The 20,684-nt window shown below is 37.1% G+C and overlaps 1 protein-coding gene across 2 annotated transcripts; it reads right to left on the minus strand.

Annotated features, from left to right (window-relative positions):
- Positions 1-674: 674 nt before the first annotated feature.
- Positions 675-20,684, minus strand: LOC107855912 (protein AE7-like 1). Of its 2 annotated transcripts, XM_016700920.2 has the most exons (6): positions 20,505-20,684; positions 18,982-19,087; positions 10,719-10,818; positions 1,577-1,622; positions 1,416-1,467; positions 675-1,035 (listed from the first exon to the last, which is right to left on the minus strand). In XM_016700920.2, the coding sequence occupies exons 1-6, from the start codon at positions 20,611-20,613 to the stop codon at positions 1,032-1,034; spliced, it is 417 nt and encodes a 138-aa protein (XP_016556406.1). In that variant the 5' UTR covers positions 20,614-20,684; the 3' UTR covers positions 675-1,031. The 2 variants fall into 2 exon arrangements, with proteins under 2 accessions (XP_016556406.1, XP_016556404.1); XM_016700918.2 differs by lacking the exon at positions 1,416-1,467 and having other exon boundaries at positions 20,505-20,680.

Genomic DNA, 20,684 nt, shown 5'->3' on the forward strand with positions numbered 1-20,684 from the left:
ATTAATTTATTAAAAAATAATATATTGAGTCGAATTTGACTATTTTGGTTACCTCACGTGTGCATTTCTTTCTGCTTGTGATCATAAGTTTCATTTTGCTTATATGATTCTTTGGTTAGTACTACTAAGAAACTAAGACGTGCAGCGTGTGTCATGTTAGTGTCAGAGACACGTGCTCAGAACGAACAAAGGCGCCATCTTGGAAAGAATTCTACAAGACGATGAATTCTCTCATGAAACACTTTGGATCATAAAAGTTAGATCAATTCCAACAGATTGCTTAAGAATTCCCTCATGAAACACTTTGGATCACTTTGGATCATAAAAGTTAGATCAATTCCAACAGATTGCTTAAGAATTCCCTCATGAAACACTTTGGATAGTAAAAGTTTGATTTGATCAATTCCAACAGATTGTTTAGTGTCCGAGTTTATTTATGCCATGAAACAACTCGAGTATGGATCTAGCCTATTGATACGTTCAAAGTTTAGCGTCCAGTGATTTAATCAAAATTCAATTTATAAAGTTAGAAAGAGGCACTTTCTACTTGTCTAATTCAAAAATGAAGGGGCAAAGGGTTTTAATTGACAGAAAAGCAATTGCGACTGTTATAATTGCAGAACTTCTTTTTCTTAAACTAATACTGTATCTTTAGATAATCCAAGGCATTGTCATATTCTAAACATTTTGCCACACAAAGCAGGCACCATTATCATTGAGTAAATTTTACAAACATTTACGTCTAAAAGGCAAGCATATCCCTTTATCAATGCCATACTTTCATCGGACTCGAGGACACTGCAATTATTTTAATCGGCATCTACAGAGTGATTGAATTTCATATTACAAATCCATGTCCAGACAAGAAGGCGGTACATCTTAAGATAAGTAGACCTACTATACAATTTGTTAGGAAATTAAAGGTATAGTTGTTTTAAAGCTCACTCGAACAGAGACACTCGTCAACAAGCTGGCGAAGATTTGGATTCTCCATGGCAGCAGCAACCCGTTCTTTATCGTTCAACTGCTTATTAACTGCAAGAGAATCATAAAATAGAAATGCTCAACATTGAAGGATCTTACTTAAGAAGCTGAATCAATTCTAGAAGTTCTAAATCCCAGAGAAGAATTCCTAAAGTTGAATTACATTTATGTAACAAAAGACAGAAACGCGACTTTTGTGTGATAAACACAAAGTTGAATGACCACTAATGAAATTTACTCCAGAATAGAACCAATACTAGATGCATTTTACAGGTTAACTTGTCATGACCCGGTGTTGTCATTGTGAACAGACTCAATAGTTTGCGATTTCAACTCAGCGGTGAAGGTTAGAAAGACTTTTCAACGCCTATTATGAGATCATAATATAAACTGGAAGCATCCATAGTTAATGATTCAGTGAAGCTAATTACAGTCCAATTCTGCCAAGACGTGTCTCAGTGCAGCAATTGAAGGTTTCATTTCCTATACAAATAAAATTATAAAACGCAAATCTTATAAATAAAAAAAAATAAAATAAAATTAAAAAAAAAAAAAAAAAAGAGAAAAACTGGTACTCCAAAATTAACTCTACCTGACTCTTCATCTGCATGAGATCCAGGAGCCACTTTTATATCTACCTGTAATGCCTCAAAAAATAAGTACTTCAGAGGAAATCAAACATAATAGTTTTGGAGATGTGAATCACTTTATCAGTGCACCTTTTCATCGAAATTCATTATAGATAACACAATCTTAATTATCTACCAGAAGCTCACCAAATACAGGGAACATAGTTTGAGCAGAGCTTTGACGATAAAAAACAATCATCATCACAACAAAATACTAACTATTACTTGGAAATATTCTCATCTTGTATTACAGATGAGAGTCCCAATTATGTGAAAAACACTGACTAGGTATCAGAACTCCTGTGATAAAATAACATCTAATATATACATTGTTCAGACCACTAGAAAACTTGAGAATGAACTTTATGAATAAATCTGTCTCTCATCCACCCCACTACCACTACCAACACCCCAACCAACACCCCACCCTTTTTTTTCCTTTTTAGAAGGTGAGAGTCTCCTCTCATCACCGTCTCACTCCCCATTTAATTTCTTCCTATTAACTCTCTCTAATCTCAATCTTTGGTACTAAACCAACCTTTGGAGTCAATTCCAAGTTCTGCTTCCTCACACATGCTCAACTCTTAGGGCCGTCACCTAGCCTGAAAAATAAGGAAGAACATTTCCACGTTTCTGCTAGATTAAGATTTACGCAATTTATTGCCATCTCTTTGATGTCTCAGATCTTTTATCTCCCTCTCTGTAGAACAGTGATCACAATTCAAGAACAAAGATTTCAGTATTATGCTTGACACTGATTGTCAGATATGCTCTTCCCCCTACCCTGGTGGTATGCACATATACATCATTCAGTGGAAGGATCAACCACCATGTTTAATATCAATGAAGATAACTTTTACCTCATTAATCTGGGACTTTTGTGGTTCCATCAACATTTCATAGGGAATGATTTAGATAAAAGATATTACTTTCAATATTTTGTGTCATTATTTTTGTTTTATTTATTATCATAATTCAATTGAAGGTAAGGCCTTATACATTAGTTAAACATGGTCTAATCTTTTCATTAGAGAGAGAGTTCTAAATTGTACAATTTCCTTATCCTTTAAATAACACCCTTATGTACTTCAAGTAACATCCTCGTGCACTTTGTTTGGTTTGGAAAAAACCTAAGGAATGAACACATTGTTAATTGATTGTTGTTAGAATATGAGTAGAAATAGGAGTACTATATCAAAATCCTACTTGGAAAAGGATTTTATTATAGTGTCTACAAATAGGGTCTCTATGTAATTATGTAAACACACAATTTCAATAATATTTTCTCCATTAATTCTCACATGGTATCAAAGCATCGGTGAGAAACATCAGAAAAAAAAAAAAAAAAAAAAAACTCAGTCATGTCAATTCCGGTGACTGATTTTCGTCATATTTAATTTTGTGGGTTGTGTGAAAAATACAACACCACCAAGAGGATCGGAAAGATCAAGCGACTAAAACCCGACCAAAACCGCCGGAAAAGTACCATCCACGCGCCGCCACGTGCTAGCCGGAATCCCGAAATTCCGGCGAGATCTACTTCGCGCGTGAGACAGTCTCCGGTCATATTTTTGAGTTTTTCTTTCTTCTGTTGGGGTCGCCGATCTATTCCGACTCTGACCATATATAATTTTCCAGATTCCGATTGCCGGAACCAAAATTCCGGCGACTTCATAATATTTCTAGTAACTGTTTTTTGTTTCCACCTAGTGGGACTGTTTCCAGCAACCGTTTCTTGGGGTTTTCAAGTCAAAATTCCCAAGATGTTTTTCGAGCATGATATTTTTGGCTCCAAAAATACTGGAATTAAAAGTTCAAGCCCTATGATCACTTCCGAACCTTTAATGAGAAGTTCAAATTATTTAGCCCGGGCTTCCTCGATTGAGTTGTGGTGCAAAGGTCAAGATATCCAAGAGCACTTAACGAACAAGGCTAGTGTGGTCGATGAAAAGGAAAAATCTAGCGCGGAAGATGCGAAAGCTAAAGAACAATGGGAGAAAGTTGACGCTCAATTATGCAGTCTCTTGTGGCGATCTATTGATTCTAAGTTGATGCCCTTGTTTCGTCCATTCCAGATGTTACTTAGTTTGGAAAAAGGCTCGTGCTTTGTACACTAATGACATATCTCGTTTTTATGATGTGATATCTCGCATTACCAACTTGAAGAAACAAGAATCCGACATGTCTACTTATTTGGGACAAGTACAAGCAGTCATGGAAGAATTTGATAAATTGATGTCCGTCACTGCAGATGTGGAAAAACAGCAAGAGCACAGACAGATGTTGTTTATAGTTCTTACACTTACTGAACTTTCTACTGACCATGATGTTGTACGTGATCAAATTTTTGCTAGTCCGTCCTACAGTTCCTACAATTGATGAGTTATTCTGTCGTCTGCTTTGTCTTGTCGCGCCTCCCAGTCATAAAGTAGTTTCATCATCCACTGTTGACTCATCTATTCTTGCATCACAAACCATAGAAAAGCAAACATATCAGCCTATGAAAAATCGACGAGGAGGTCGTTCTGGAAAATCTCGATCGAGGTGTAGTTATTGTCATAAAGTTGGACACACTCCGAATATATGCCATAGTTTGCATGGTCCACCACCCAGTTATGATCCTATTGCTGTAAAGGAATATAATGAGTTCCTTCGGAATCGAGCAAGCAAGCAGATATCTCCACAGCCTAATCGACCATCCAATAATGCTCATATTGCCCAAACAGAATATGATGAGTTCCTTCAATATCGAGCAAGTAAGCAGACATCTCCACAAGTAGCCTCGATTGCGCAGCCTGATGAATAATCCTTTTGCTTGTGTTTCACAGTCTAGTACTCGTCTAGTACTCTTGGATCATGGATTGTGGACTCAGGTGCTTTTAATCACATTTCTGGTAACAAATCACTTTTGCCTGATATTGTTTATTCACAATCTCTTCTTGCTATTACTTTAGCCAATGGGATCCGAACACAACCAAAAGGAGTTGGACAAGCCAAACCCCTATCTTCTGTCCCTCTAGACTTTGTTCTTTATTTCTCTGGTTGTCCTTTTAATCTTGCAACTGTTAGTCGTTTGACACGTGCCCTTCATTGTAGCATAACATTTATTATGAATCTTTTCTAATGCAGGACCGCAGTACGGGACAGACGATTGCCGCAGGACATGAATCACAAGGCCTTTACCATCTTACCTCTTCAAATTCCTTCACAGGATGCTCCGTTACAGACCCTCCAGACCTAATTCACAAAAGTTTGGGACATCCAAGTCTATCCAAACTCCAAAAGATAGTGCCTAGTTTGTCTAGTTTATCCACATTAGATTGTGAGCCATGTCAACTTGGGAAACACACTCGTGCTAGTTTCTCACATAGCATTGAGAGTCATTCAGAGTATTTTCTCATTAGTTCATTCTGATGTTTGGGGTCATAGTAGAGACAGTTCACCTTTAGGTTTTCGTTATTTTGTTAGCTTCATTGATAATTTTTCAAGATGAACTTGGGTTTTCTTAATGAAAGATCGTTCTAAGTTATTTTCTAAATTCAAAAGTTTTTGTATTGAAATACAAACTCAATTTGGCGTTTCTATTTGTACTTTTCGTAATGATAATGCCTTAGAATACTTATCCTCTCAATTTCAGGAGTTTATAACCCATCATAGAATTATTCACCAGACATCTTGTCCGTACACCCCTCAGCAGAATGGTATAGCAGAAATGCCTTAGAATACTTATCCTCTCAGTTTCAGGAGTTTATGACCCATCATGGAATTATTCACCAGACATCTTGTCCGTACAACCCTCAGCAGAATGATACAGCAAAAAGAAAAAATAGGCATCTTCTTAAGACTGCTCGCACTCTTCTCATTGAATCCCATGTTCCGCTGCATTTTTTGGGCGATGCAGTCCTCACATCTTGTTATCTAATTAATAGAATGCCATCATCTTCCATTCAGAACAAGGTTCCCCATTCTATATTGTTTCCACAGTCACATCTCTACTCTATCCCACCTCGTGTCTTTGGGAGCGCATGCTTTGTTCATAACTTAGCCCCTGGAAAAGATAAATTAGTTCCTCGTGCTCTCAAGTGTGTTCCTTGGTTACTCTCGAGTTCAAAAAGGGTATCATTGTTATTCACAGGATCTTCGTTGCTACTTTATGTCCGCCGATGTCACTTTTTTTTAATCTCGACCTTATTATATATCTTCTGATCATTATGATATTTTTTAATCTCGACCTTACTATATATCTTCTGATCATTATGATATCTCTGAGATTTTACCCGTATCTCCAATTTTACCCGCACCATCCTTGGTCTTACCCGTATCTCCAGACTTACCCGAACCAACCTTTAAGGAATCAACGGTTACTTTTACGTCTCCAGCTGGAGTGCCACCACTTCTGACTTATCATCGTCGTCCGTGTCCACCATTAGTCCCAGATGATTCATGTCATGCGTCTGACGTTGCTCCTACTACGGACTTGCCTTCTCCTAGCCAATCAATTGCACTTCAAAAAGGTATGCGTTCCACCCGTAATGCTAACCCAAATTATACTTTCTTGAGTTATCATCGTTTATCATCACCCCATTATGCTTTTGTATCATCTTTGTCCTTTATTTCCATCCCTAAGACTATAAGTGAGCACTTTTTCATTCAGAGTGGAAGCAGGCTATGATAGATGAGATGTCTGCTTTACATGCAAGTGGTACTTGGGAGCTTGTTCCCCTTTCTGCAGGTAAATCTACTGTTGGTTGCCATAGGGTTTATGCCGTCAAAGTTGGTCCAAACGGTCAGGTTGATCGGCTTAAGGCTCGCTTTGTTGTCAAAGGATACACGCAAATATTTGGGCTTGATTATAGTGACACTTTCTCTCCAGTGGATAAAATAGCATTTGTCCGTCTTTTCCTATCCATTGTTGCAGTTCATCATTGGCCTCTTTATCAGTTGGATATTAAAAATGTTTTTCTGCATGGTGATCTTGAGGAAGAAGTCTATATGGAGCAACCACCTGATTTTGTTGCTCAGGTGAAGTCTAGTAGCCTTGAATGTTGATTGCACAGGTCACTCTATGGTCTGAAACAATCCCCTCGAGCTTGGTTTGAAAAATTCAGCACAGTAATTAGCAGTTTGGCATGATTCATAGTGGAGCTAATCACTCAATGTTTTATCGACATGCTCAACCAAATCTGTGTATTTATCTGGTGGTTTATGTTGATGGTATCATTATCACCGGCAATGATGACATGGTATCACTAAATTGAAGCAACATCTCTTTTAGCATTTTCAGACCAAATACCTCGACAGACTGAAATATTTTCTAGGTATTGAGGTTGCTCGATCCAGATCCGGTATTGTTATTTCTCAACACAACTATGCCTTAGACATTCTTGAGGAGACAGAAATGATGGGATGTAGACCCATTGACACTCCTATGGATCCAAATGCTAAACTTCTACCAAGACAGAGGGAGCCACTCAGTGATCCTGAAAGGTATAGACGGTAGGTTGGAAAGTTGAATTATCTCACCGTGACAAGACCTGACATATCCTTTTCCTATGAGTGTTGTAAGTCAGTTTATGACTTCCCCCAGTGATAGTCATTGGGATGTAGTTGTTTGTATTCTGCGATATATAAAGTCAGTTCCAAGTAAAGGATTACTCTTTGAGGATCAAGGTCACGAGCATATCATTGGATACACAGATGTTGATTGGGCTGGATCACCCTCTGATAGACGTTCTACTTTCGGATATTGTGTTTTAGTAGGAGGTAATTTGTTGTCTTGAAAGAGTAAAAAATAGAGTGTGGTTGCCCGATCTAGTGTGGAAACAGAATATCGAGCAATGGTTGTAGCAACTTGTGAGCTAGTTTGGATCAAACAATTGCTGAGAGAATTAAAATTTGGAGAAATCGGTAACATAGAACTTGTGTATGATAATCAAGCAGCCCTTCATATCGCATCAAATCCAGTGTTTCATGAGAGGACTAAACACATAGAGATTGATAGTCACTTTGTCAGAGAAAAATACTCTTAGGAGATATTGTTACAAAATTTGTGAAGCCAAGTGATCAACTTGCAGACATCTTCACCAAGTCCCTCACCGGTCCTCGTATTAATTACATTTGTAACAAACTAGGTACATATGATTTGTATGCACTAGCTTGAGGGGGAGTTTTAGAACATGAGTAAAAATAAGAGTACTATATCAAAATCCTACTTGGAAAAGGATTTAACTATAGTGTCTATAAATAGGGTCTCTATGTAAACGCACAATTTGAATAATATTTTCTCCATTAATTCTCACAATTGCCTTTATAACATCTCCTCCATTTACCTTTCTCATTTCTACATGAGCTTCTTCAATCTATACTATAAAATTTTTATCTTTAACAAAAGAAGTTGGAGTTGACTGAACTCTTAACATGTCTTCCACACCAGAAGATATAGTAGTCGTTTGGCCATAAAAACTACTTTTTTTCGGAGTTGGAATTGGAGTTGAAGATGAAGTTGCAGTTGGAGTTGGAGTTGCAGTTGGCCATGCCTTTCTGAAATTTTTTTTAGACTTTTGAAAAATCTTTTTTAAATATGATTTTATGCCCTTAACTTTTAAAAATTTATCAGAATCACTCAACTACTAATTTACCTACTAACATACAGCCAAATGTTGAGAAAATAATTTATATGTCTTCAATTGATAAAATAATTTACAACAAACTAATTATTATGATTGTTCTTCTTCTAAAATTTAAATAAAATAAAATAATTTACAACAAACTAATTATTATGATTGTTATTCTTCTAAAATTTAAATAAAAATATCACAAACACGAGCTAAATAAGTTTATCTAACCATAATCGATTGAATAGAGAAAATATATTTTGATAAATATATTTGATGGATATAAATATATTTTATATATTCTTAAATTTGTTGATGAAAATTCTTAATTACTTTCACTTGAATTAATTATTTTATTGAATTTGATCTTTTTAAAAAAATTTACGAATGAATTATTTCTGAATAGGTTAGTGCTAATTTTTTGCTTTATCTTTATTGATGATATTGATTTTCCTTGAATATATATGTTTTTTTGGGTAAAGAGAACAAACTTTTGTTAAGCTAATTACCACACTTGTCTCTGTTCAAAATCCATAAAACCAAAATAAGGTAATCATCAATATGGATCATTACATTATGTTTGATATGCGATTTTATTGACCACTTTTTAATAATTTATTAAAATCATCATAGCCATTATATGACATAAACAGAAAATTAGAATGACAAGAAAAAAATATTAAATTTCTCATTTTTAAATAACATAATATACTAGACCTTATATTTCTATAATATAGGTCATTCAAAACAAAGTTGATATATTTCCATCAGAGATTGCCATTTATTATTTTTTACTTCACGTTAGTAAATTTTGGTTAAAAGAAGAAAAAAAGATTAGAATATCTGTAACAATTAAAAATGATGTTGTACCATAGAAAACAAATAATAATATTTTTTTTTGTGATTGTAGTTATAAGAGGTGTTTGTGTACAAATTTAAAGATTGGGGTTATATATAATAAAAATGAAAGTTGAAAATGAGAATGGAAAATTGTGAAAACAACAAAAAGTTGTTTTCACTTTTTGGAATCCAACTCCGGAATAATTTTCCAGAGTTTCATGGCCAAACACCACAATTTCCGAAAAAGTGAAAGAAGTGAAAATTTCCGGAAAAAAGGAAATAAAATTTATGGCCAAACGGGCCCATAAATTAATCACTTTCATCAAACTTTGAAATCTAAGCAAAGCAAATATGTGAAGCAGATGGAAAATCTGTAAGTAGCAGCTGGCTTGTTAACATACCACTTGAATTCTGTCAGGACTTACAGTATAGACTCAGTATCAAGAATAACCGCATTTCAATCATGACGAACTACAACTAGAGGTAACTGCTAGAATGTCAAAATCTGTAAGACATGAACTATAGTTTAAAGATAAAAATAAAAGTCTGGTAACCTACTAATTATCAGAAAAAAAAAATTAATAAGTAGTTACAAATAGGAAACAAAGCATGCTGACTGATCAAAAAAGGAGACTTAACAGTTTAAATAGACCATTGTAGTACAGCCTTTCCCTGGACCCCACGCATAGTGGGAGCTTTAGGGGTCGTTTGGTAGAGTGTATAAGAATAATGCAAAATATGGTGTATTAATAATGCTTGTGTTAGTTATGCTTGTATTTTTCTTATGCAGTGTTTGGTTCGATGTATTAAAAAAAACATGAATTACATAGTTTCTAAAAAAAAAAAATTATTTTACATAATACCCTCAATATATATGTTGGAAAGGATGCGGAATTTTTTTTGAGGGGTAATAGGGTCTTTAAGCATGTTAATGCATGCATTAGATTCATTGCATTACTAATGTCATGGATTTTGAGGTATTAGTAATACACATCTCAATACACAATAGAGTGTATAACTAATGCTTGCATTAATTATACATAGGGTAAAAAGGTATACCAAACAAGGTACTACTAATACACATTAAACTAATGCATGCATTAACATTTTAATACACTCTACCAAACGACCCCTTAGTGCACTGGGTTGCCATTTTACCCATGATAACTATTTCTAGTTACAACTCAGGTCAGCTAATTGATGTAGAAGTTAGCATAATTACAGTAGTTCACAATGTTGTAAATGCAACTAAAGTTTTGTGGAGCATCTAGAATTCTTAGATTTTATAAGGAAAATTAAAATAGAAATTCTTAATCACAGAAGCCCGACTTTGAAACATTAAGAGAATAAAAGAGATTTTTTAATAACACCTGATTTTTTATTTTTGCAAATAGTTACTGCAGGATGCTCCTCGAAAGTAGTAAACCAGTGCTCTTTCCTAGTTATATATACACCAAACCTGCTAATTTGAATCCATACACTCCTTTACTCATTAAAATTAAGGAGTCTTTTGCTAAGTATATGAGGGATGTTCCAGAAAAGTCTAAAACTAGATATTCTTACACTGATGAATCAAGTAATATAGACCACTGTGAACAGTCAAATCTAACACGACTTTATTTCGATCTACGTCAGAGATAAGGAACACCACCTTAAAATTTGGAGGGAAGCAATTCTTCAACTTCTCTCTCAAACAGAGGCCAATGACGGTTGTCATGGTACAGTGCTGAATGGTTGGGGTGAAAGTTATCCTACAAACAATAATTTAAAAAAAAAAAAAAAAAACAAGTGGATAAATAAGCAAAAACAAGGAATTATGTGCAACTTGTTGTTTATTACTCCTTTTGTTCAAGCTTGTTTGGTACAATTGGCTTCAGCCCGAAGTTTAAGAAAAATGTGACTTTAAAACTTGTGGTTTTTCAATATGTCATAACATTTGTGTGGCTATAATAGCTCTTCATTAATAGTAAAATGGAAGCTTAATGTTAATTGTTTCCTAATATAAAAACGTATCAATCTCTTTGGGATGGACTAATAAGAAAACAGTGCCAAATAAATTAGAAATATTAAGGTTCAACAACACATCTTACATAGCACTCATTCAACATGCATGGAGATACAACTGGCTCTTAACATATGACCAATACTTTCACAGGCGAAAGATGGCAAAGCATTATGGTAGACAATTCCATTTTGTCTGTTTATTCAGGACATTTTGCCTAAAAAAAAAACAAAAGAAAACGAAACAGCTTTTGAAGCACAAGTGCTGTTTAAAAAGTTAAAAGTTAATTTGCTCTAATCTTGTAGTAATTCGGGTTCTTCTGCGCTTTTTTTTTCTTGATTGATTAATATTTTCTTATCATAGAAACATATTTGTTTACCAAAACCTCTAAATTGCACAGGCATCTAGGATATTGTCTACTCAAGTAAGTGAACCAGGTAACCTTTTTTCACATGAATAAGTGTTATGGATGCGTTTGTGGGCAAGACATATATCCGGAGGAAGGACAGTTAAATTAAGAGATTAATTTTATTATTAGTAGCTTTATTTATTATTCTAAAATAGGATTCATGCTAGCTTTCGTTATTAGTTTACAATAGGATTTTGTGTTTCCAAGTTTCACAAGGATTAGGCTTCTTATTTGTTGTAATAAAGACTCCTATTTAAGGGGAGAATTAGAAAATAAAACTTACGCAGAATTTCAACCAAAATCAAGAGATCGGAGTTCTCTCCCACTGAACTTTAAGGTTTCAGTCTCCCTTTTAACGAGCTGAATTTATATACCAAATATCGTTATACAAAATAGGTCGTTCTAGGAATTCTAACAAAAGCAAAGGGAAATCTAAGGGAATTGATTCAGATTTTCCTGTTAATCGTCCTGTGACTCGATCCTTTGCAAGAAATCATAACATTTGGTATCAAAGCCTTTCACAAAGGACGATGAGATCAATTCTAGATTCCAAGAAGAACGTAGGATTACAGAAACCCTAATAGACTCGAAAATTGCAGCTATGGAACAAAGTCTCAGTGAAAGAATTATTCAAGTCATCCAAGAACAATTTTCGAGCATGGAAATCGGATCCACAAAACCGGAAACTCATGGAACTGAGTCGAGCAACGCCCCGACGGCTGGGAAATCAACAAATTATGCTACTAAAGGCAATACTCCACCTATTCCAATCATGGGCGACCAAAACCATCAAACAAGTGGTAATTCCCATTCAACAATACCAAGGTATGCAAGGATGGACTTTCCTACTTATGATGGTACTGATGACCCATTAATTTGGGCACATCATTGCGAACAATTTTTTGAAAATCAACACACAATCGAAGCAGAAAAGGTTGGAGTCGCTGGGTTTCAAATGTTGGGAGAAGCACAGTCGTGGTATTATCAGCTTAAACGAGCTAAGGGCCCAATGACTTAGGAAGAATTTCAAAAACATTGCTTCCAGCGATTTGGACCTCCTGAAAGTAGCAACTCGGTGGGCGAATTGGTCACACTTCGGCAAACTAGTACAGTTGAAGCTTATCAACGTCAGTTTCAAGAAAAGTTGGCTAGGGCTAGTCATCTTATTCCAGAACAAGGAATATTTATGGCAGGGTTGGATGATTCAATCAGAATGGATGTGCAACTTCTCAAACCACCTGAGTTATCGGCAACTATGAGTTTACCTCGGGCTCTAGAACAGAAACAACAATTGCAGAAAGTCAGTAATATCCACAAGGTGGCATGGCAGCAGCCCCGAACAAGTCTTGGCAGCACGGTAAATTCAGCAAAGTCTGCTACTAGTTTAGGGATTATGCTATAATTGTGACGGACAAAATTCAGCCACTCACCAGTGCAAACGACTTTTCTGGCTGGAACTGGATGATTTAGTTGATAGCACGATACCAGATGTCCTGGAGGACTGCCCAGAAATTTCTTAACATGCTATTACAGGTCAAAAGACATGCACAGACTATGCAATTGCCTGCAATCATTAACAGACAGCATGTGCTCAGTCTTGTTGATTCTAGAAGTACCCATAACTTTATAAGTTCTACTGCTGCCAGTTGATTACTCCTTGATATTTTCTGCTTGCACAACATCAGAATCTCCATTGCTAATGGAGAGAAGGTTCCCTGCTTGGGGGTCTGCACACGGGTCACAATTTCCATGGGTGACCATTGTTTTATTGCAGACTTTTATGCTATTCCATTGGACGAGTTTGATATAGTTTTGGGAGTTAAGTGGTTACAGACCTTGGGTCCTATATTTTGGGATTTTGCAGAACTTACTATGAGGTTTTCGTTGGAAGGTAAATCAATTTTGCTGCAGGGACAACAACAGTATTGTGATAAGGTTTTGCATCTGTTAGGAAAGGCAACTACGGATGAGCAACGACTGGAATACCTTTTGACCCAATTCGATGATTTGTTCCAGGAACCTACGAGTTTACCACCATTGCGACAATGTGATCATCACATCAGTTTGCTGCCCGGGATAACACTTGTAGTTGTTCGTCCTTATCGATACCCTCATCGACAAAAAGATGAGATTGAGAAGCAATGTAAACAGATGTTGCAGCAAGGATTTATATGACCAAGCAAGTCCCCATTTTCTTCACCTGTGTTATTGGTATCCAAGCAAGATGGATCTTGGCGCCTTTGCGTTGATTATCGTGAATTGAATACTAAAACAGTAAAAGACAAGTTCCCAATTCCTGTTGTGGACGAGCTACTTGACGAGTTACACGGGGCCAAGTACTTTACTAAATTAGATTCGAAGTCTAGATACTATCAAGTACACATGTCTCCTGCAGTTGTGGAAAAGACAGTTTTTCGGACTCATCACGGGCACTTTGAGTTCCTTGTCATGCCGTTTGGGCTCACTAATGCCCCATCCACTTTTCAAGCTTTAATGAATGAGGTCTTTCATGAATACTTATGCCAATTTGTGTTGGTTTTCTTTGATGATATCTTAATTTATAGTTGTGGTTGGGAGGAACACTTGGTTCACGTGAGAAAGGTGTTTTTGTTATTGCGTGCACATAGACTATATTTGAAATGATCTAAATGTAGCTTTGGTACAACTCAAGTAGCTTATTTGGGGCATATTATTTCAGCTACAGGTGTGGAGGTAGATAGGAGCAAGGTACATGCAATTTTAGACTGGCCTCAACCTCGGTCAATTACATCTCTTCATGGATTCTTGGGATTGGTGGATTACTACCGCAAATTTATTCGTGACTATGGACAATTGGCAGCACCCTTGACTAGTCTACTCAAGAAAAACTCCTTCCAGTGGAACGACTCGACCCTAGCTGCATTCCAGAAGCTTCAGCAAGCATTATCCTCTACTCCAGTACTAAGGTTGCCTAACTTTAATATGAATTTCATTGTAGAATGTGATGCATCAGGAGGTGGTGTAGGAGCTGTTTTGAAACAGGGTGGTCAGCCCATAGCATTTTTCAGCCGACAGTTGCCAGCTCGTCATCAAAAATTAGCTGCATATGAAAGGGCTGATTGGCCTTGCAAAAGCAATCCAGCATTGGCGGCCATACTTATGGGGGCACCCCTTTCTTATACGAACGGATCATTACAGCCTAAAATACTTGTTAAAACGACTTACTACACCTCCTCAACAACACTGGTTGAGCAAACTCATGGGTTACGACTTCACAGTGGTCTACCGGGCTGGTTATCTCAATAAAGTTACTGATGCTTTATCTAGAACTACACCTGAGGACCCTTCCTTGAATGCTATTAGCTACCCTAATAGCACATTACTGGAAACCATTCGTGAGGAGCTTGTGGGATCAGCAGAACTATCAGATTTGTGTGATAAAGTCAAGCTAGGAAAGTTGGGTTCGGACTGGAAAGTTCAGGATGGGTTACTTTTGTTTAAAGGTCGCATCTACCTTTTACAAAATTCCCCTTTGCTACCTACTGTACTATCCGCCTATCATGATAGTGCACATGAAGGGATACACAAAACATTGCATCGAATTCGTGGGGATTTTTACTGGAAAGGCATGAAAACTGACATTGCCACATATGTTGTTGCCTGCCCGATGTGTCAACGCAATAAATTAGAACATTTAAGTCCCGCAAGATTGTTACAACCTCTCCAGCTACCGACTCAGATCTGGGCAGACATCTCAATCGATTTTATAGATGGCTTACCCAAGTCTGGGGGAAAGTCGGTCTTGTTTGTAATAGTGGATCAGTTCTCAAAATATGCTCATTTCATACCATTAGCTCATCCATACACGGCTGCACGGGTGGCTCAGGTATTCTTTGAGCAAATTGTTCGCTTACATGGGATACCGAAAACTATTACTTGTGATAGAGATGTGGTTTTTACTAGTACTTTTTGGAAGGAACTTTTTCGCTTGAACGGTGCTAAATTACAATTCTCCTCTGCTTACCATCCACAAACAGATGGCCAGACGAAGGTCGTTAACCGTACAGTGGAGATGTATCTTCGTTGCTTTGTTGGTGATTATCCTCGAAAGTGGGTTGATTAGGTTCCATGGGTAGAATTTTGTTACAACACATCTTTTCATTCGGCATTGCAGACCACACCCTTTAGGGTTGTTTATGGTCGTGACCCACCCCGTTTGCTTTCTTATGTACCAGGGACAAGTCGGGTAGAAGCTGTTGAGAGTGCATTATTGGATCGTGATAACGTTTTGGGTGATATCCGAAATCGGTTACAGGCAGCCCAACAACGAATAAAGTAATATTATGATAAGGGTCATGATGTAGAATTTGCTCTGAGAACACTTGTTTGGCTTCGTTTACATCCCTACAGACAACGGTCCACTCGATTGAGTATTTACAATAAGTTGTCTCCCAAATTTTATGGTCCATTTCTGATCTTAAGTCGAATTGGACAGGTTGCATATGCGCTGGATTTGCTAAGTGACAGTCGAATTCATAATGTTTTCCATGTTTCCCTTTTAAAGGCATTCAAAGGTGAATACCGACCACCTATGACAGAGCTACCACCATTGGAGGATGGTCGAGTAGTTCCTCTACCTGCTACAGTCATTAGAGCAAGTGTCAATCATGGTACAAAGGAGATTCTTATACAATGGTCAGGTATGCCAGAGGAAGAAACAACGTGGGAGGATGTAGACTCTTTTCGGCAAGTTTATCCATCGTTCGAGCTTGAGGACAAGCTCTTTCAGCATGAGGGGGGTAATGTTATGGATGCGTTTGTGGGCAAGACATATGTCCGCAGGAAGGACAGTTAAATTAAGAGATTAATTTTATTATTAGTAGCTTTATTTATTATTCTAAAATAGGATTCATGTTAGCTGTCGTTATTAGTTTACAATAGGGTTTTGTGTTTCCAAGTTTCATAAGGATTAGGCTTCTTATTTGCTGTAATAAAGACTCTTATTTAAGGGGAGAATTAGAGAATAAAACTTACGCAAAATTTCAACCAAAATCAAGAGATTGAAGTTCTCTCCCACTGAACTCTAAGGTTTCAGTCTCCCTTTTAATGAGCTGAATTTATATACCAAATATAGTTGTACAAAATAGGTCGTTCTAGGAATTCTAACAAAAGCAAATGGAAATCAAAGACAATTGATTTAGATTTTCCTAATCATCCTGTGATTCGATCCTTTGCAAGAAATCATAACAATAATCAAGAAATCTTTGAATCGGGGGTCTATCGGAAAAAGCCTCGCTACCTTAACTCTGAGGTAGAGGTAAGATCTGCATATACTTTACCCTCCCCATACCCTACTTTACAGGACTACACTGGTATGTTGTTGTTGAAGCAAGAAATCTTTGGACATAAGCTGTATATTCTGGTAAATTTGTTAAGAATGGAATTTATTCATCGACTTCAAATTCCAAAAAGCCTGCACTGCTCAAGTATGTGTGCGACTCTGACTAAGGACCTTTTCTCTTATGCCCACACTCTGCTCACACGGTTCTCAAAGGAGAGGAGGACGGAGAGGCAACAAGTGTAAATTAAACTAGAATCAAGCGACCAAGCATAAGTCGGAATACATTATACGTGAGATCACATTGCTACTAGACTGAAATCAGGGTGGTGAAAGCCCACAAGCAAATAGTTAACTCAATGAAGTTGGAAGTCCAACTCATTTTATGGAAAAAATGTTCATCAATTCTAAACAGTGAGCACGAAAAATCTGACTCAGACACAAAACACTGTATTTTCAACAATGACTAGAGTGAAGATGACTTCAACCACAACAACAACAAACCCAGTAGATTCCCACATCGTGGAGTCTGGGGAGGGTAGAGTGTACGTAGACCATACCACTACCTCTAACGAAGTAGAGAGGCTGTTTCTGACAAACCCCCGACTCAAGACAAAGGACAGTATATAAAAACATCAAAAGCATGGAACACGATAAAAAACATAGATACGCCATCCACAAAAATATGCAACACTGCCAAACAAAAGACACCCAAGCCCTCCTACCTACTGACTACGACTCATCCACCCACCTTAACCCTCTATCCTAATATTTTTCCTCCATACCTTCCTATCCAGGGTCATGTCCTTGACTGTAACTGCTCCATGTCACGTCTAATCACTTTCCTCCAGTATTTCTTAGGTCTACCCCTACCCCGCTTGAAACCATCCAAGACCAACCTCTCACACCTACGAATCGGGGCATCCGCGCCCCTCCTCATCACATGGCCAAACCATCTCAACCTCACTTCCTGCATTTTATCCTCCACCGACACCACTCCACCTTTTCCCGAATAATTTCATTCCTGATCCTGTCAGCCCTAGTAAAACCACACATCCAATGCAACATCTTCATTTCCGCCACCTTCAATTTTTGAATATGAGAATTCTTAACCGGCCAACACTCAGCTCCATATAACATAGCCGGTCTGACTGCAACTCTATAGAATTTTCCCTTTGGGAGGCACCTTCTTATCGCATAAAATTCCCGAAGCGATCCTCCATTTCATCCAACCTGCCCCAATACGGTGAGAGACATCCTCGTCTATCTCTCCATTCCCCTGAATCATCGACCCAAGATACCCTCTTAAAAACCGTCTGGGAATCCAACTTCACTACCACCTCGTCATCTTGCCTCGAGTCACTAAACTTGCACTCCAAGTACTCCGTCTTGGTCCTACTCAACCGGAAACCTTTAGACTCCAGGGTTTGTCTCCAAACCTCCAGCTTATCAGTAACACCTTGTCGGGACTCATCAATCAACACTACATCATCCGCAAAAAGCATACACCAAGACACCTCGCTTTGTATACTCCACGTCAACACATCCATCACCAAAGCAAATAAAAAAAGGCTAAGAGTTGATCTCTGGTGTAACCCTGTCAAGACTGGGAAATGCTCGGAATCTCCTCCCACCGTCCTCACCCTAGTCTTCGCCCCCTCATACATGTCCTTAACCGCTCGAATGTACGCCATAGGGACCCCCCTCGCCTCCAAGCATCTCCAAAGAACCTCCCAAGGGACCTTGTCATACGCCTTTTCCAAGACAATAAACACCATGTGTAGATCCCTCTTCCTCTGTCTATACTGCTCTACTAGTCTCCGCACTAGGTGAATTGCCTCAGTCGTGAAGTGACCAGGCATAAACCCAAATTGATTCTCAGAAATAGACACAATCTTCCTCAGCCTCCGCTCCACCACCCTCTCCCAAATCTTCATCGTGTGACTCAACAACTTAATACCCCGGTAGCTGTTGCAACTCTGAATGTCACCCTTGTTCTTAGAGTGAAGATGACTTATATGACTAAATCCAAGATATACGACTCACGTTAATTGAACAAGATATGGCTAAAACACGTCATGTTTCACCCTTTTTCTTCCATTATTTGGACACGAGAAAAATAAACAAGCAGTACGTTTTTGGATAAATAATAAACAAGCTAATATAAACATGGAAACTGAGCTTACAGAATGTGTCTGAGCTTCTCATCAACAGTTATGGACTCCTCGGAGAGTACACTCAGCTGCTCTAAAGAATATGGATGCTCCGGATCTCTTATATCCCTCACAAAATGTATATACTTTCAAATCAAGGATCACAGCAAGTTCAGTCACAGTAAATTCACAAACAACTAAATTGCAAAAAATTGAACTCTAAATTTCACTAAGTCACATTAAAAAACGAACTAATACTAGTAGTTAGCAGAGTGTTGTCTCGCTTATCCTTCCATACTAGTAGTCGTCGTATTTCTCCTATAGTTTCTTTTCCGTCAAGTTTTGTTACTATCTTCTATTTCTTGTACTTCAATTATCACACTATTTTGTAACAGTGGGATTACACTAGGTATGTTGTCATCATCACATTAAAAAGGAACTAAATCAGCTTACTAAATGAAAGAGCTGACTTTTTTGGGGGTTTTCTTACTCCTTTTCCAAGTAGAATTTCTCAAAATAAAACCAAGTAGTGTGAATTGCATGTATGAGAAATTGCGCCAAGAAGAAAAGGTCAATAGAGAGGAAGGATTAGCATAAATTTCGAGAGGATCGTAGCAAATACACAAACATTTGAACTACAAAAAATTACAATTCCAAATGTTAGTAAATCAACATAGTAAAAATGAAATAGCTAAGCTTCTTCTCTTTCTTAGTCCATTTTTCCAGGAAAAAACCGCTTTTTTTAATCAACAAAATATACGTAGTTACGAATTTGCAGCAAATCAAAAAAAAAATTCAACATACAAAACTAATATCTATGATATTTCTTCTTTTTTTCTTATTCGTTTTTTTCCGGTAGATATTTTCACCTTTGTCAACGTAGTTTTGAAATTGCAGCTATGAACTCCAATTTAGCTGAAGTACCCCCCACCACCACCCCAAAAAAAGACAGGATGGGGGAGGGAGGAGAACTACAAAGTCCAAATTTCACCAAATCACCCAAAAATAAAAATCAACATACAAAACTAAAATATCTAAGTTAATTTCTTCTATTTCACTCATTTTTTTCCACTGCAGTCAACGTAGTTTCTAAACTGCAGCTATAGACTCCAATTTAACTGAAGAATTCAAAAACAAAAGAAAGAGACAGAGAGAAATTGCAAAAAAAAGGATAAATTCACAAACACAAGCTGGCCTCAACACCAGGATTATTAAGAAAAAATACAAACATTTGAACTACAAAAAGTCGCAAATTCCAAATTTTATTAAATATAAAAATCAACAAACTAAAAAATAGCTAAGTCAACATAGTTTTGAAATGACAGATATGAACTCCAATTTAGTAAATTCACAAACATTCGAAGTACAAAATAATCTCAATTCCAAATTTCGTAAAAGAAAAAAAGAAAAAATCAACAACTAAAAATGAAATAGCTAATTTCTTATTTTTCTTACTCATTTTTTTCCAGTAGAAATTTTCAGCAAAGTCGAAGTAGTTTCAATTGAAGTATTCAACAAAAAAAAAAATACCAGGAAGGAGAAGAGAAAAAGGATATCATAAACATCGAGAGGATCAACGGCGGCGTCATGGGGATGAGGAGGATGAGCAATTCTTTCCTTCTTTGCGTGAACCACTGGATTTGCATTTATCAGTCCCAATGTCATCTTACAGCTTTCCTCTTTTTGTTTCTTAAGAGATTTCTTTCTGGTGATTGACAAGTAGTACTAGTTTATAC

The sequence above is a fragment of the Capsicum annuum genome, chromosome 4 (assembly GCF_002878395.1).
Source record: "Capsicum annuum cultivar UCD-10X-F1 chromosome 4, UCD10Xv1.1, whole genome shotgun sequence".
Lineage (NCBI taxonomy): Eukaryota > Viridiplantae > Streptophyta > Magnoliopsida > Solanales > Solanaceae > Capsicum > Capsicum annuum.